Source organism: Poeciliopsis prolifica, unplaced genomic scaffold (assembly GCF_027474105.1).
Source record: "Poeciliopsis prolifica strain line A6 unplaced genomic scaffold, Auburn_PproV2 SCAFFOLD013, whole genome shotgun sequence".
In the NCBI taxonomy this organism is placed as follows: domain Eukaryota; kingdom Metazoa; phylum Chordata; class Actinopteri; order Cyprinodontiformes; family Poeciliidae; genus Poeciliopsis; species Poeciliopsis prolifica.
In genome coordinates, this window is record NW_026562388.1 from 12107115 (window position 1) to 12123596 (window position 16482).

General features: G+C 38.7%; 1 protein-coding gene and 1 long non-coding RNA gene across 2 annotated transcripts; one reads left to right on the forward strand and one right to left on the reverse strand.

Moving 5' to 3' along the window:
• Nucleotides 1–2473: 2473 nt before the first annotated feature.
• LOC129365575 (uncharacterized) lies at nucleotides 2474–6631 on the reverse strand. Its single transcript, XR_008606534.1, has 3 exons — nucleotides 5969–6631; nucleotides 5210–5316; nucleotides 2474–2735 (listed from the first exon to the last, which is right to left on the reverse strand). It is a non-coding gene; the product is annotated as an uncharacterized LOC129365575 (long non-coding RNA).
• Nucleotides 6632–6644: 13 nt separating this feature from the next.
• Nucleotides 6645–11462, forward strand: otx2b (orthodenticle homeobox 2b). The gene is made up of 4 exons (XM_055038852.1): nucleotides 6645–7120; nucleotides 8734–8943; nucleotides 9395–9546; nucleotides 10374–11462. The coding sequence occupies exons 2-4, from the start codon at nucleotides 8847–8849 to the stop codon at nucleotides 10995–10997; spliced, it is 873 nt and encodes a 290-aa protein (XP_054894827.1). The 5' UTR covers nucleotides 6645–7120; nucleotides 8734–8846; the 3' UTR covers nucleotides 10998–11462.
• Nucleotides 11463–16482: the final 5020 nt, after the last annotated feature.

Below are 16482 nucleotides of genomic sequence, written 5' to 3' on the forward strand. Positions count from 1 at the left end.
TTGAAACCCATTCCTCTGATGGGAGGAGGTCCCAATAGGGAACCTGGTAAAGGGAACGTGTCTCCCTTCGGGGCGAGGAAAATTTTGGGTTACCGCAGAATAAGTGAAGCTGAGAAAAATGTCTGGATTGCCCTTCTGGACCTGTTACCCCAAGAACCTAATCTCTGATAACTGAAAGAAAATGGATGGATGAAAGTACAGCTGACTGGATGAAGTCAACTGGTTGCACTAAATTTCATTCAGGATGACGGTGCTGACTATAATTACAAGTCACACTTTCAGGTTTTAATTTAGTCATTTCTTCTTGTACTACCATGGGTTTGTTATAGTCTATTATTAAAAGTCCCATTGTAATTCGACGTTTGTTGTAGCAAATCATGAGTATGGATACCTTTAGCAACTTCTCCACATCTCATCCCTTTTCCCTGAGGTTTATTATTATTATGCTCTGTTTGTCTGTCCAAATCTGCTCCTGGACAGCTCAAGTAAGCAACAGGACAGGAGCCGTACTGTCCCCTCCTCTGCTCCCTCCCACTTATCCCCCGAGCAGAGCCAGACGCTGTGTTTACTCTCCTAATTACAGGGGAGGGGCCGGCTGACAGGCGAGCCATCACAGATTCCCTGCAGGCCCAGAGGGCTGGGAACCCTGCAAACACCCACCGCTGTCTCCCGAATGTGACGGCGATATCCAACTGTCAAAGGGGGAGCCTTCACTGGCAAAACCCAAAGGCCCAAAGAGAGATATTAAAGACATGAGAGGAATTGGCAGAGCTGGCACTGACAGCAAACTGCGCTTGAGAAGTCGAAGTCGGGAGCTGGGGGCAGCGCCAAAGTGTCATTCAAAGCGAAGTGGGTTTTGGACAGGGCACAAGTGCTGATTCTCGCATACATACACACACACCCTGATTTTTCTTGCTCTTATCAAGTTACACACACCAGACCACAAGAGTTCGGGTACCAAAATACACTTTTGGGACAGAAGAATGAACTTTTGCATAAACTATTTTTAGTGCAAGAAATCCAAATAATTAAATGTTGGCCTCCTCTGGCAAGACTACATTCTCCCAATCTTTTTGGCTTTTCAAAATTTTCTGCATCAAACTTTCACCAAGGTCCTGCATGCTTTTGGTTCAGCAGTGGAGCTTTACGCAGTGAGTTTGTATAGAAGGCTTAGTAGTTCAGTTCAGTACTTAATGTCATGGCAAACCTGTTTCTACTGCTTTCCAGTCATTCTGGAGCGCTCTGCAAGAGGATCTTGGCTCTGGACAACTCTTCTTGTTATTTTTTTTAACTCATTTGGAGGAAATCCTCTGAGGAGTCCCCACTGTGGCTGGTTTTTGGTGAATTGATGCTCTTATCCCTTTTGAATAATGGTCTCAATAGTGCTCGCTGTGGCATTCAGATGTTCAGAATTACATCTAAACCTAATACAGTCAGTATTTTCAGCAGCAATGAGGTTGCAAAACTCTTGAGAGAGCTCATTGCCTTTACCCATCATGGAAGGATTCACGTGATATCTTGGCAATGAGAAACTCCAGTCTTCGAGGGCCACTGTCCTGCAGTTTTTAGATGTGCCACAGGTACAAAACACTGGAAAGAAATGGCTTAATTACCTCCTCCTTGTTCTCCAGAGCCTTGCCAGTGACCTATTATTCTATTCAGGTGTGGCACATCTAAAAGTTGCAGGACACCGGCTCTTGAGGACTGGATGTTGACACCCCTGTCATAGACCATCAGTTAGGACTAAACCAGTCATTAATTTACTCTATGAATGCTGACAGCTTTAATTTATTTTCTTGGCTTTCTTCAGCTTTGTCATTTCCATTTTGTGTCCAGTAATATTGTACACAAAAAGTTGTTTTAATTTGTTGTTCTACTTTTTCACATATAAATATGCATGGGTTAATTTGTTTTGATTTCTCTACTGGATTATTTCTTGTCATGTTGAGTTTTTTTCAATAATGATTCATCCAGTAAAAGGATTGTAGCCGTTCTTTGGATACGATAGTTGTGAACTTATCACATATTCAGGTCAAAGGAACTAAATATTTTAGAAAGAAGGTTAAAAACCACAGAATGCACTGCATCTCAACCTCTCCTTAACTCCCTGCAGGCAGCACACACCTCACCGCTGAGAGGCAAGACAAGAAAACCTCTCGATGAATCATGAATACTCACAGTTGTGTGACCATTTCTAAAAATTTATTATGGGGATTACACACAAAATCGCACAATGTAACATTTTTCAAATGTGTCGTGAATGCCTCCAAGAATCCAATTCAAATCCTAGGTTACCAAATAAGCCTGAACAAATCCCCCTTGCATTGAGTTCTTCCTGCTTTGAAGACTGGTAAGGTCCGGTCTGCAGGGCAGGTTTTACCATGCCGTGCAAACTCCTCAGAGCACACAGGAAGAGGGGCTACTAACGCTGAGAGAGGGGGACAGAGAAAACCTTCAACAATAGAAGCAACAATGGTTTTTCGCATTGAAGTTTAATTACAAAACCAGTCACAGTCAATTAATTATGTTTCAGTCACAAGCAATTACAGAAAAAAAACAGTTTAAGAGTTTTAAAGTTGAACATTGAAGGGATGTCTTCATGCAAAGCTTCCTTCAGACGGTTCTCATAAGAGTGAGTCTCCCTCTGCTTGTTTGTCTCTGTCAGCCCGTCTTGACCTTGACTTTTAGTGGACGTTGACTGTGTTCACTGCTTCATCTTGTTTGTTTGCAAACTCCTGCATAAACACAACGCAAGCAATTAGGGCAGTAATTGAAGAAGTGTGCCCTATTAACAGAAGAACCAAAGTTGGTAAACACAAACAGGCCCCACATTTAAACACATCCTAGACATTAATAGAAAAACGTCCCATTTTTATTATTTCCATTTTTAAAAAGTGTAAGATATGAACATTGTAAGCAGTGGATATGCTCGATGTACTTTGAATTAAAACATTATGTCCGTATCCTGGGTGCTTGCACTCAGCTGGGACAGTAAACTCTTCTTAATAAACAAACACTGAAAAGGGTTTTTCACCCCATCAATCCTTGGGAGGGGGTTGGTGTGTGATGACCTCTGGGGTCACTTACATGTTACATTACACAAAGGTTCAGCTTCTTTTAGAGAAGGTAACTCAGCAGGATAAACTCTGTTGGATCTATAAAAAATTATTTAAAGCAACAGTCCAATTTATCCATCAAACTTTCCAAGCTGATCAAAAATATAAGTTTACACAAGATTCTGTCTCTGATTCTACATCTGCATTAAATTAGTTGGTAGGTAAACATATAAGCTTTCTAAATTTTAAGAATTCTGAAAAATATATATAAATTGAGGTTTTTGAAGACAATCAACACTTTTTTTTCTAATAATAAGCATGATAACCTGCACATGCTTCCACGCCTGTTTATACCATAACTGTTAATGCATAATACAGCTATGTTTGCTTTTGCACACAGTGTTGTGGCATGTTACAGTTACAAATTAACTAATTTACGGTATTAATCTATCTATCTATCTATCTATCTATCTATCTATCTATCTATCTATCTATCTATCTATCTATCTATCTATCTATCTATCTATCTATCTTTTTCCTCTGAGCATCTTAGATACTCCAATAAGTTCCACAAATATGACTCTAAATTAACCAGTAACAGAAGGAAAAAAATGTCCAAATTATGATTATTCTGATTACATAAATGCTTTGTTAGTTTTGTTGTTGTTTTCAAGATTATAATATATTGAATCAACACATTCCTCACATGCAGCCATGTGAATATGTGTCAGGGCTGGGAGAAAAAGGTTGAAAGAGATGAAACCTGCCCGGGAGGTAATAAAAAGAAACGCTGGATTGTTAGACATTTTTGTATGCAAGAAAATTTAAATTTAAACTACTTTCAAGATGGAGAGGGTTTGTTTTTTCTTATTTAATTTTAAAACTACACATCTAATTATTCCATAAAGTGCTGATTACTTCTACTGATGCACAGAGCAAAGAGAGAGAGAGAAGGGGGCTGTCTGCCTGTAATTACCCAATCTAAAAATGCGATGTGTATTTTTTTGCTTGTTTTTTTTTTTTTTTTCTTTCAAGACTATCAAACAAGGGGTCAAACAGGCAAGCCTGCGCGGTAGTTTCCAAAGATGCGTGGCCGCGTATTAACAGGCGGAAATCACAGGTTGGAGCGGGCCCGGTGGAAAAGAAATCCTCGCCCTCAGGTTGAGTGCAGCGCAGGCGGAGATAAAAGCCGCTCGTCGTCAATTAGCCGGGAGTCAGTGGGAGCGCAGCCCGCCGCAGGCGCTCCGCCGCGTCTCCCTTTAAACGTCCTTTTAAGATACAAAGTCCCCGCGGAGGGGCCTCGCTTTGCACTTTAATAATTTATTTAGCGATTTTAAACGGTGAGATGCGGCAGATAACAGCATCAGACATCATCATTCTCCACGCTGCAGTTTGAAAACGTCTCGCACTAGGATCCATTACCATGCAGCTGCTATAATGATACAGGCATTCCGCATATAGAATGTATTATCATTGAAATGCAATATTTCAGACATCTTGAGTTTATAAAGTGATTTATATGTGCGTTCTGACTGAAACTTCATTCATGTGTGGAAAGTTACAAAAAGTTGTGAAAACAAAAGGTGTCAGCTAAGTAAAATTTGTGGTTTATATTATTTCAAGGATGAACAATATTTATCATTTTTACAGTGCAGTATTTTTTTTCTGTTATTGAATGCAGCCCACACTGCTTGTTACATATTTTTTCTCTTTCTGTTGTGTTTTAATTTCCAGATATGTTTAAAAATAAAATATAATTTTAGAAAATATACACTTTTTCAAAAAATACTTTACATTGTCAAAATAATTTTAGAAGAAAAGATTACATATTATATTACGACTTGGGCAACAAACAACATCGGTCTATATTCTTTAACAAATCAAACAAAATGAACCCATACGTCACTTCCACAATTTAGTGTATATTTTACCAATTATTAAACAATTAAATGTGTGTTTTTTTTTTTTTTGGTTATTGTTTTTAATTGTTGTTTCAGTGTTGATTCAATTTATTGTTGCTGAAATGTGAATTTCAACACTATATCCAAATTACCAAATTAATGGCAAATTAAAGATTTTGCTTTTGTTGAAGTCATTAATAATTTTGAAAAACATGCAATAAAAGAAAAGCATAAAAAGGTAACGACTCCTACCTGCATGCGGTGCAGCTTTTTCCCCAACAGCAAAACTTTTCTCTGCTCCTCAGGTCCAAGACAAATCCAACTTCTGGATCCATGAACGCACCTCCTCCGATCGAAATCTGTCAAAGGAAATGTCACTGACTTTATAAAGTTTGTTTTGGGAGTGTGAGCTGCGTTGTGTGCAGCTCTGGGTGAAAAGCATTCCTCCCAGCTGTCACGACACCTTTGACTCTGGCCCTTTCCACAGGAGCCACGCAGGAAGAGGGAGAAAAAGAGAGAGGGAGAGAGAGGGAGAGGGATGCAAATGACAAATGAGTAAAAAAAATCCACGCTCTGCCTGTGTTTATAAATCTAAATCAATATTCAAATCTGTTTGAAGGGAGCGGGTGTGTCCGTGCAGGCGCTGCAGAGAGAGCGAGTGTGTGTGTGTGTAAGAGAGAGAGAGAGTGTGTATATGTGTGTTCGTGTGTGTGAGAAAGAGATGGTGTGTGTAGGTGTTAGAAAAAGCCTCTTAAGGATGATACATTTACCAAGCCGTGACAAAAACCCTCAGCATGTTATTTTGAGATGGGCACACAGGTTCAAACACGTAAGTGACGCAAAGGAGGATTTTCTTTGTCCCTCAGAGCCTGTTGGTGCTCAAAATATAACATCTGTTCCAGACAGTCAGTATAATTAACCACAATTATTATTATTATTATTATTATTATTATTATTATTATTATTATTATTATTATTATTATTATTATTATTATTACTAAAGAGGCCTACCTTAATAAATAAGGTAACATCAAGAGATTCGGTCGGGTCCCTTCGTCTTCTTCCATCGTTTGTCCTCACTTGGATGTCCATCCCAGATGAAACCCCACCGGCTCCTCGCTCTGATCCCCGGTGCATTTCGGTGCAGGCCTTCCAGATCCTCAGACTGGCTGGCTCTGCGGACCGGAGGACAATTTAAAGGAAATAAGTCGCTCTAAATCCCCTCTTTTTTTTTTCTGCGACGCACTGGAATGTGAGAGCCCTGCATTAGATCCCCCCTCCTCCTTTTTTACCCTTCAGATTAGTCCCACTTTTATTTAAAACTTCTTCTTTGATTAGATAAAAAAAACAGCGACACACATTTTCAACCTTCTGTTGAATCAGATATTTTTCAAATAGCAATAAGACTGCGTCTGATCGATGCATCTGCACAAAATGTCCCTTTCTGCTCTATTTGTTGGAAACTCTTCATTGCCAGTCTTTATGTGAAGGGTTTCTCTCCTCTTTCTCTTCGTGACATAAAGTAACTTGCGGTAAAAGAATGAATAAACATTAATAAAGTCTGGTGTCATCATCCACCGGCGCACAGTTTACTTCCCATCAGCGCAGCCTCTCTGAGGTGGGATGGGGATGCTGTCAGTCGTACTCTCGCTGCCATTGGCTGAGGACCGTGCGTCAAAAAAAAAAAAAGTAGCTGGAGACGTTTGTTCCCCGAAAAAAAGAAAAGAAAAGAAAAAAAGTGGCGGGGGGGAATGGGAGGACGGGTGGTGGGGCTTCCCACCAGTGTGAGAGACGGAGACAGAGAAGGACCTCAGCTCAGTTCTGCGGGCTCCCCATTGGCTGGCGGTTTGTACAAAATCTAACTCAAACCACTTCAGTCTGAACAAATCCTAAAGGCGCACACGCAGCCTCCTCCGCAGCTCCGCCGCCTTAGCGTCATTTCAGAGCCCGATGCTGCGCTCATCGCTCAACTTTTATCTGCGCTGTTGTTCTCATCAGCTGGCTGAAGGAGGTTCCTCCGGCTTGGTTTTTGGAGATTTTGCGAATCGGACTCGTTGACTTCGGCGCAGTTTTTTTTTTCTAATTTATTTTTAATTTTTATTGTTATTTCCTTCAAACAGAGGAAGCAAGAAAAATAAGCCAATTCTACACCTAAATGCCAGGGTAAGTTATTATTATTATTATTATTATTATTATTATTATTATTATTATTATTATTATTATTATTATTTATTATTATTATTATTATTATTATTATTATTATCCAAAAATAAATTATGATGAATTAAAAAGGTCAGTGCAGTGCAACACTTACTTTGTTCTCTCTTTTGTTATTTATTTTTTGTTTTGTTTTTAGCAACAGTATTTTAGGTCAGGTTAGAGAAGAAGCAGCATGAAGCACATCTAGGAATTGTCGAAACTATTTTCAGTTGAAACTTCAACTGAAAATAGGGCTGCAGCTTTTAAGTCAAAAATTAATGTAACTGTTATTGTATTCCTGAAATTGATTTTCATTTTGTTTTTAATTGTTAATTGTATTTTATTTGTTTTATTTCGCACTATTTTTTCTGGCATCTGTGCTAAGCAAAGCCCCTGTTTTGAAAACATAAAATAATCAGTTATCGTTTGAAAATATTTTTAACATAACAAACAAAATAAAAACGGAAGACGAATCTACTGAAAACAATAATATTGATGATAGTAAATTTAAGGCGTATGAAGAAAAATAATAATAATAATCCCGGGGCCTCTCGCGCCTCCTGTGACTGCAGACATTAATAATTCAGCAGCCAATAAACCAACATGTCACTTTTAATACCTTCAACCTGCTTCTTCACCGAAAGCACGTGGATGAGAAGTTAATAATTTTATTTTAAGTTAGATAGAACCAGGGGGGGAACAGCACATACATTAATCTTCAGATCAAACTGTTTGATTTTCAGGCTCTTTTTTTTCGAGCCTGCAGAAGCTCCAGCTGGTTGCCACTTGAATTACCACCTTAATTCATCAGCAGCACCACATTTATCATAATTATTCGATGGACGAGCGGGTAATTATTATTATCGAGCGAGTGCAGGAGAGCAACTGGTTGACGGGCCGGTGTGTGTTTAAGTGTGACAGATTGGGATGAGGGGGTTAAAACCGTTGGATGGAGAGGGAGAAGATGCAACTAATCAAGAGGCGCAGTGGGGATAGCGGGTGGCGGAGGGTCACTGGAGTCGAAGTGACAACGATCGCGTTTACTAGACAACATCACAGCGCGGATTTAAGAGCAGTCACATGTTCACCGAGGATCACATCTGCTCTTTTTTCTTCTTCTTCTGTGGATTCATCCCATTTAAATGCAGAGCTGTGTTGAAAACTGTCAGAAATTGTGGGGGAAAAAAAGTTTTTTTTAATTAAAGCGAACCCTACTTATTTTTTTCTTTTCTGTGGATGTGTCTATATAATTTGTCCACACGCATTAAAAACAAAGAGATTTTTGTTTCAGACATAAGCTAATCAACTTCCAGTTTGTCCACTTACCTAAACAAGAAATGACGAGTTGAATTAAATTTCTAAGTGACTTGTTGCAGCTCTGATGCCCGGGCTTTGTTTGCCTCCATCGCAGGGGGGCGCGGGGGTCGTATAGTGGTAGGGGCAGCTGGAGGTGCGCTGGAAGCTTTGTGAGAAGCGACGTGGGTCTTTGAACAACAAACGCGGTGTAAACTGAGCTAATATACGTGCAGGAGAGAAAAAAAAAACCTCACATCTGCTCTTTGTTATTTTTGGAACAGGTATCCGGTGTAACACGGAGCCCACGGAGATCAGAGAGAACACGAGGGGCGCCTTCGGAGCGACATCAGTTTTCAAAATTTTCTCCAACTTCAGCCCTCAGACAAACATTAGCATGATGTCGTATCTAAAGCAACCACCTTACACAGTGAATGGCCTGAGCTTAACAACCTCCGGGATGGACCTTTTGCATCCATCAGTGGGTTATCCAGGTGGGTTTAGGTTTTTTTAAAGTTTTTTTTCCTGAGAAATAGCTTCAATAATGCAAGTTTTCTTCAAATGCACTTTTCCCCTTCAAAACACTGAAATCAGTCTGACGTAAACAATAGTAAAACACCCAAAATGTATTTTTTCCCCCTCCTGTTTGACAAATTGGTCGATTCTGAAAACAGAATACTTCAATATTAAAACTACATTTTATTATTTCCCAATTAGAAAATTTGTAATTCTGTATTTAAATTTTTAAATGTAAATATCTATATAAAAAAATATCTATTCTATTTGAAAGGCTGCATTCAAGACGAAAGGTTTGTGGGTAATTACGCACACAAAAACAAAAAGTGCGTTTAGATCATTTCAGTCGCAAATTAACATTTTAGTTAGTCTATCATATTCACATCCGTAGGCAATGTTTAGTGAATTAATATTTCTGTTTTGTTGCAGCCACGCCACGAAAACAGAGGCGAGAAAGGACTACTTTTACGCGCGCACAGCTCGACGTTTTGGAGGCGTTGTTCGCCAAAACCAGGTACCCGGACATATTCATGCGCGAAGAAGTGGCGCTGAAAATCAACTTACCTGAGTCCAGAGTACAGGTGAGCTGACAAACGAATCCAAGGAAAGCTATTACGGTATTTCAAAATTGTTTTCAATAACAAGTCACTAAACCACATTTAAAATAAGACATTCTGTAAATGTCTGCGAATAACTGTTAGGGATAATTCAAAAATAATCATTTGTATTCATTTGACATCCTATAACATTAACACAAGGGATGAAATTCAAATGTTAGTGACATGCGGCAGAAGCAGGAATTCTAAATTGGGTAATAGATGTGTTGATTTATGATTGCAATTTAGCAAGACTAACGTTTATTTATGCCTGTCTTTGCAATCATGAATGACAACAGGATCTTGTGTTTTACTTGATTTTAGGGGAAATTATTGCATTGTGATTCCACTCTTCTTTTTTAAATGATTTAATTAACTTCATTTCAGTTTAATTTCTGCAGGAAATATACAACTATAAGTTTGAAGTAGTGATGCTAAGTGTATAATGTGTCATGTTATAAAATGATGAAGCCAAAACTATCTGTTGGCTGCATAATTTTTATTTGTGTTCTTCCTCTGTATTTGGGGAAATGTATAATTTAGCTCCATTTTACTTTTATTGTCTTTTTTTTTATTCATTCGCATTTATAGAACTTATATGGAAAACAAAGCACAGATTTATTATTTAGAAATAAAAAAGAAACAAAGAAATAGCCTGCAATGTTTAACTAACTAAATTTAGACAAAGCATAAACCTTTGTCGACTTTTATAACAGTTTCAGGTGGGATCACCAACATGTGAATAAAATCTCCTTTTTTCCCCCATATTTTTCTATTTTTAGTAATAACTTCTTTTTCTGTTACCTCTGAAGGTTTGGTTTAAGAACCGGCGGGCCAAGTGTCGCCAGCAGCAGCAGCAGCAACAGAACGGCGGGCAAAACAAGGTGCGACCCCCTAAAAAGAAAAGTTCCCCAACCAGGGAGGTGAGCTCGGAGAGCGGGGCCAGCGGCCAGTTCACGCCCCCCACTAGCACCACCACAGTCCCCGCCATCTCCACCAGCACCGCCCCGGTGTCCATTTGGAGCCCCGCGTCTATTTCTCCTCTCTCGGACCCCCTGTCTACCTCCTCTTCCTGCATGCAGCGGTCCTACCCCATGACCTACACTCAGGCCTCGGGCTACAGCCAAGGCTACGCCGGGTCGACGTCCTACTTCGGGGGCATGGACTGCAGCTCTTACCTCACTCCAATGCACCACCAGCTGTCGGGACCCGGCTCGACTCTCAGCCCGATGAGCACGAACGCCGTCACAAGCCATCTGAACCAGTCTCCGGCGTCCCTCTCCACCCAGGGCTACGGGACGTCCGGCCTGGGCTTCAACTCCACGGCAGACTGCTTGGATTATAAGGACCAAGCAGCGTCATGGAAGCTGAACTTTAACGCCGATTGCTTGGATTATAAGGATCAAACATCCTCATGGAAATTCCAGGTCCTGTGAACAGAGCAGTGACGATCACATGAGACGGTTCAGCCATCCTTCAATAAAACTCAACATCAGACTGATTGAGACTGCGCTCTCATATTTTTTTTATCCCGGTGGTCTTCGGTACTCCTAAAGGAGAGGTTTAATTTATTTTAGCACTGGCATATAGATTTTTCCCCCCCTTTGATTCACAACTTGTAGCCCCTCATCCACCTCTATCATTGCGTGCCTCTGTGCGTAAAAACACCTGTTGAGGACAAACCGCAGCCACGGAACTAAAACTTCAGTGAGTCCTGCTGAAGTGCAGACCTCTTTAAAAAAATGAACCTGCTGGCAGAGAGACATGAGGATACTGTGTGGACATGGATGCACTACTTTATTTAAGAAAAAGTGTTTATAAGGAATCAATATGTAGTTTCTAAGAGACAATCAGTGTGCGTCTTAAATAAATGGTACATAGGTGTTTTTTTTTATCTGTGATATAGCCTTCGAAACTGTGATCTGTTGTATTGTATGCAATTTGTGAGCCCCCCTCTCGCATCAGACTCTCTGCTGTGATTTTAATAGATTTTTAACTTTTTTGGGACAAAAAAACTGAGCTAAAAGTAAAATTCAAAGTGAGACAGAGACGAGATTTTTGTTTTCTGCAGGCACATTATGGAGGGTTAGGCCATACTGGAAAAGACTCTCAGCTGCTTGCTCCCCCCCACCCACCCCTCTCCTGATCTGATTGTGGATCCTTCTCTCGGTCCCCCAAAGAGAGTGTGACCTCACCGCTGAAAAGACATGAATAAAGATCCTGTGGGCTTACTCTTCTACCAAAAAATATGTGTGTGTGTGTGTGTGTGTGTGTGTGTGTGTGTGTGTGTGTGTGTGTGTGTGTGTGTGTGTGTGTGTGTGTGTGTGTGTATGCGTGTGTGTGCGTGTGCGTGTGTGTGTCTCAGTGTGGGAAAGAAATAGAAACAGCTGTGGATGCTTTTCCAAGCAGGTTTGACTCACAAGGAGTGTGTAGCTTTTATTATGCTGCGGAGATATTTGATATATTTTCTGGGGGGAACGGAAGTAGGTCACCGTTTTGTTGGTTTAAATGCACAGTTTCGCTTTAATTGGGCCAGTAATTGCCATCCGAGTGAGTAATAATTACACTTGTCAGTTTCAACCGAGCTCTGTTTTCTCATGCATATTTTATAACGTCTTGATCCAACACATCTGAAATAATTACATGTTACAGCACGGGGCCAGCAGGCGTTTATTTCAAAGCTGATTTGTAGTTTAATTTGCTCGTCACCTTCACTGCTGGGATGCGTAAACTAAAAAGGCATTTATCAATTTAACCAACAAAACGCAACATATTACTGACATTAGTCTTGTTTTTGTTATGATGATTGAAAATACAATGACTCATCCCGGGAGGCAGAGTGAAGTTAAACCAGGGCCGCTGGCCAACATAAAGTCCAGAATCTAATCCACAATTTTATTTTCTACAGAAAAATGAAGAAAACAGAAGGATTTCTCATGCAAAATAGGCTTGTCATGATTTATTTGTAATACATTGCAAATCAGAGTGAAAAAAAATATTTTAGCTACATTGTAGATTCTAAGGTTGATGAACTTCCATTTAACCTTTTAATTAAAATAAAAAGCTTTCATCTGCACAAACAGTCCTGCACATAATCCTTTAGTCTTTTCACAATCTTTTATATCTTTCGTCCAAACTGCTGTGTAATCTTTTTAAAGTAAATCTCCAGGGACCTTTTGCACTATGGCAACTTGTTCAAATGGTCACAATTTCATCTGGAACTTTTACCGGGTAACATTAGATATGTTTTCAGGAGTATAGTGCGAAACATAATGTTCTTATTCAAAGAGTGTCTTTTGAACCTAGAAGAACAATAATAATAGTTATGACAGGCTAGTATAAACAAGGAGGATTTACAGAAAGAGCCTCCATATTATAAAAAACGATGGCTCATCTCAAAAGCAGACATTCACTTCTCAAACATCAAATGCTGTATTTATTAATCAATTTATTGTCATCAAATATGCTCATGGCTTTTGTTTTTTTTTTTTTTTTTGGGGGGGGGGAGGGGGTGTTTCAGCGTGCACCACTTTTCAATGTCCGACGATTAGTTCCCCGCGTTAATCATCCCATTCCCATCTTATTACACATGAACAATATCATAGTGAAGTTGGGTAATTAACCATAATTTTTAAAACTAGATGACGTCAAAATAAGCTACGTCTCTTGAAAGATAAAAAATTAAAAGATGGGCTGTATTAGAAAAATACTGGACACTGCATTCTTTGAATGAGCTAAAAATTCATATATATATATATAATAAAACTGTTGAATTTAGGTTTTAATGTGCTACGTGAATATTTTTATTGTTTCTCCGAACAAGAGTAATTCAATTCCTTTATTGAGTGGTCTCCATTAACTTTTCATGTAAAATACGTTCCGCCACTTTATTCAGAGACACAAAGGCACCTGGATGATATTTGTTGTGTTGCACTGCTGAGAAACATTTGCTCCTCCAGCTGAGTTTGTTCTTTTCTCTGTTGCTCTCGAGTCCTTCAGACTATAAAGTCCGTCTGGGTTTGGGATCCGTAATGAGTCTGCACAACACTGCAGTGCGCTCATTGTCAGAAGTCCAGCATTCAATTAGCATCCTTGACTTTGCCAGTAATCTCTCTTTCATTGGAGTCTCCGCTAATTAAAAGCATTTCTTGAAATAATCATCGTTAAAAAAAAAACAGCAAGAAAAAACAAAAACGCTCTGATTCCACTCCTGCGTGATCAAGAAAAAAAGGAGTGTGTAGTTGTGTGTGCCAAAAAAGGCTAAATATGAAGCAGCCGGAATGACCTGTACCAAAGGGTAAAGTAGATTATTTTCAGGTGTAGTCCCACTAATTTATACTATTTTTTTTCCTCAGTTATTGCGCAACAATCAACCATACAATTGACAACTCAAGTCTATGTTTTAAAGCGCACAGTTATGGCGCAGAGTTATGGCGCTAAACAATGAAACTATTGAATTTGAAAACAATAGGTTGGACTGAGAGAGGTCTGCATATTCATGAGATTGCGTCTGTGCAGTGTCAACAGCCCCTTTATACAAATTCCAAGAAGAAGAAAAGTGTTAAATAATAGACTGTAGGGTCGCTTTTAAATGTCACCCTTCAGACTAAGGAATGTGGAAAAACAGGAAAACACTTCAGCACACACACAAATAAATCTGAAGATGCAAAGTGTGTTTAACTCTATCTGGATTTAGCTCTCTCTCATTGTTGAACATGCAAGATCCACAAATTCCAACTAAAAATATTAATTAAAATAATAGCCTAATAACCAACTTTATCCATAAACATTAAAAAGCCAGCCAGAATGATAAGCAAACATTGCAAGTGCTCAAGACAAGATAGGGTAACACATATACTCACAACAGACATTCAAAGAAAAAAACTTAAAAGCTTGAGAGTTAACAGAGTCATAATTCTAGTCTAATCTAATAAGCTAAATTGGTGATAGCCTGCACCAATACTGTTCCAATTTTCTATTTCCATGCTCTCAAAACAAGATAATGCAAGGACAATATGGAAGTGGATGATGGGTTAATCTGGAAGTGGACCCATTAGGCCAACTTTGCAAAATATATCCTCACCATTTTAAAATGAGTCTGCGCTCACAGTTAGAAATCACCATGCTGGTAATAAGAAGGTCTAATGTTTTCAGAGTCAATAAGTTAAAATGATTGATAATCCAGCCTTCAAACATGTTTCATTTACACAATGAGTTTTAATCAAGACCAAAAGATGAAAGACAGCAGAAGCACAAGATGGAGAGTGATGTTTAAATGGAGATTCCTTGCAAAATCTTGCAGGTGCAAAAATTTTTTTTTCCTTCTGAGCTGTAATAAAAACCCTTAAGAAACAAAAAAATAATTTTCTGCTAAAACACTAGTTGAAAATATTTGATTAAGCATTTGAAGTAATCTGGAACAGCTTGTTGAAATGAGAGAAATTAATTTAAATGCTATCAATTAAAAGTAGCTCAATTAGATCAAAATGAGCTCATCAATCTCAAAGCTGCTCCACTAGCCTACTTTAATGTGCTTTAAGGAATAAACAATCTGATAAAATATTAATAAAAGAAACAGCATTATATGTAATATCTGCCAATAACTCATAGGAAATAATATAAATAAATAATATTCTAATCCTGCAGTATCCCCTTGAATGTGCTTATCCAGGCTTAGTCAACATTTTTTATTTAAATTATTTAAGTTTGTGACATCATCAATGAATTTGATAATCTTGTCAAAGATTACATTAAAAGGGTTTTGTGCAGCCTACATAACAGATTTAGATGTTTAAAAAAATGAAGTCTAAAGAGATTTGAAGTAAGCGCTGTAAAAAGCATGTTATTTTAATTTCTCAGACTGCTCACACAAATCCAAGGATTTATACAGATCCAGAACTGATAATGATACCAGCAGCTTGACTAGCAGGAGGTCTGATAAAGCACTGGGGCCACACAGTCACAGAAGTAACAACATATCCTGAAAGACAAAAAACTCTGAATGTTTTAGGGTTTCCCTTTTATAACATGCAGTTATTTATGGGAATATGCATGCAACTGAGGAGGCAAGATCCTTTGGAAACACTCCTACACTTAGAAAATAAAAAAAATAAAAAGCAGTCTCTCCAAATATGCCCAAACATTTGGCTTATGATGTTCATAAGCCCCACTGGACACAGAGGGCTTATCAGTTCATTAGCCACTTGATGGCCTATTTCAAGTCATAGCTGGTGGGAGGAGGCCGATGGATGAGGATATGACCATCCATTACTGAGGCACATTTTTGTTAAGCTATTCAGAGTTGGAGAGGCAAAAAAAAAAAAATTCCAACCAATAAGAAGATTAGTAGACCTTAGCATATGTTAAAAAAAAAAAACATGAAGCGTGGAGTCACAACCAAGTTACTAAACGCTCCTACATCCATTGATTTTCTCCAAAACAAAGTGATATAGAAATTAAATATACATATTTACAGAACATTTGCCTACTTTTAAAACTGTCCTCAAAAAGATAGCGTCACAGATGTCATTTGGATAATTGTAAGCATGACATTTTAAATATTTTTCTGCAAAATGTAAAACCCAGACGTAAAATATTTTGACCTAATGGTGATCGAAACATAGAAAATAAATATGTGCTAAAACACTTAAGGTGTAATCACCACTAAGTGAAGATTAATAGTCACTAATGCCTGTAAAGTCCAAAATGTCCCATAGACATTAAATAGAGCACATTTAGCTTCAGCCTGTTATTTTCACTTTATTTTCATGTCTATGTAATTAACGACATTTGAAGCTTCAGATTGGAAGCAGGCAGTCAGTCTGCAGAATTTTCACAACCTCTTTTGGTCGATGAAGATGAAGATGTAGCGTGGAGATCTGGTGAGTTTGCTCAAGTAACTGCAGCTTCAATCTGCTGAAT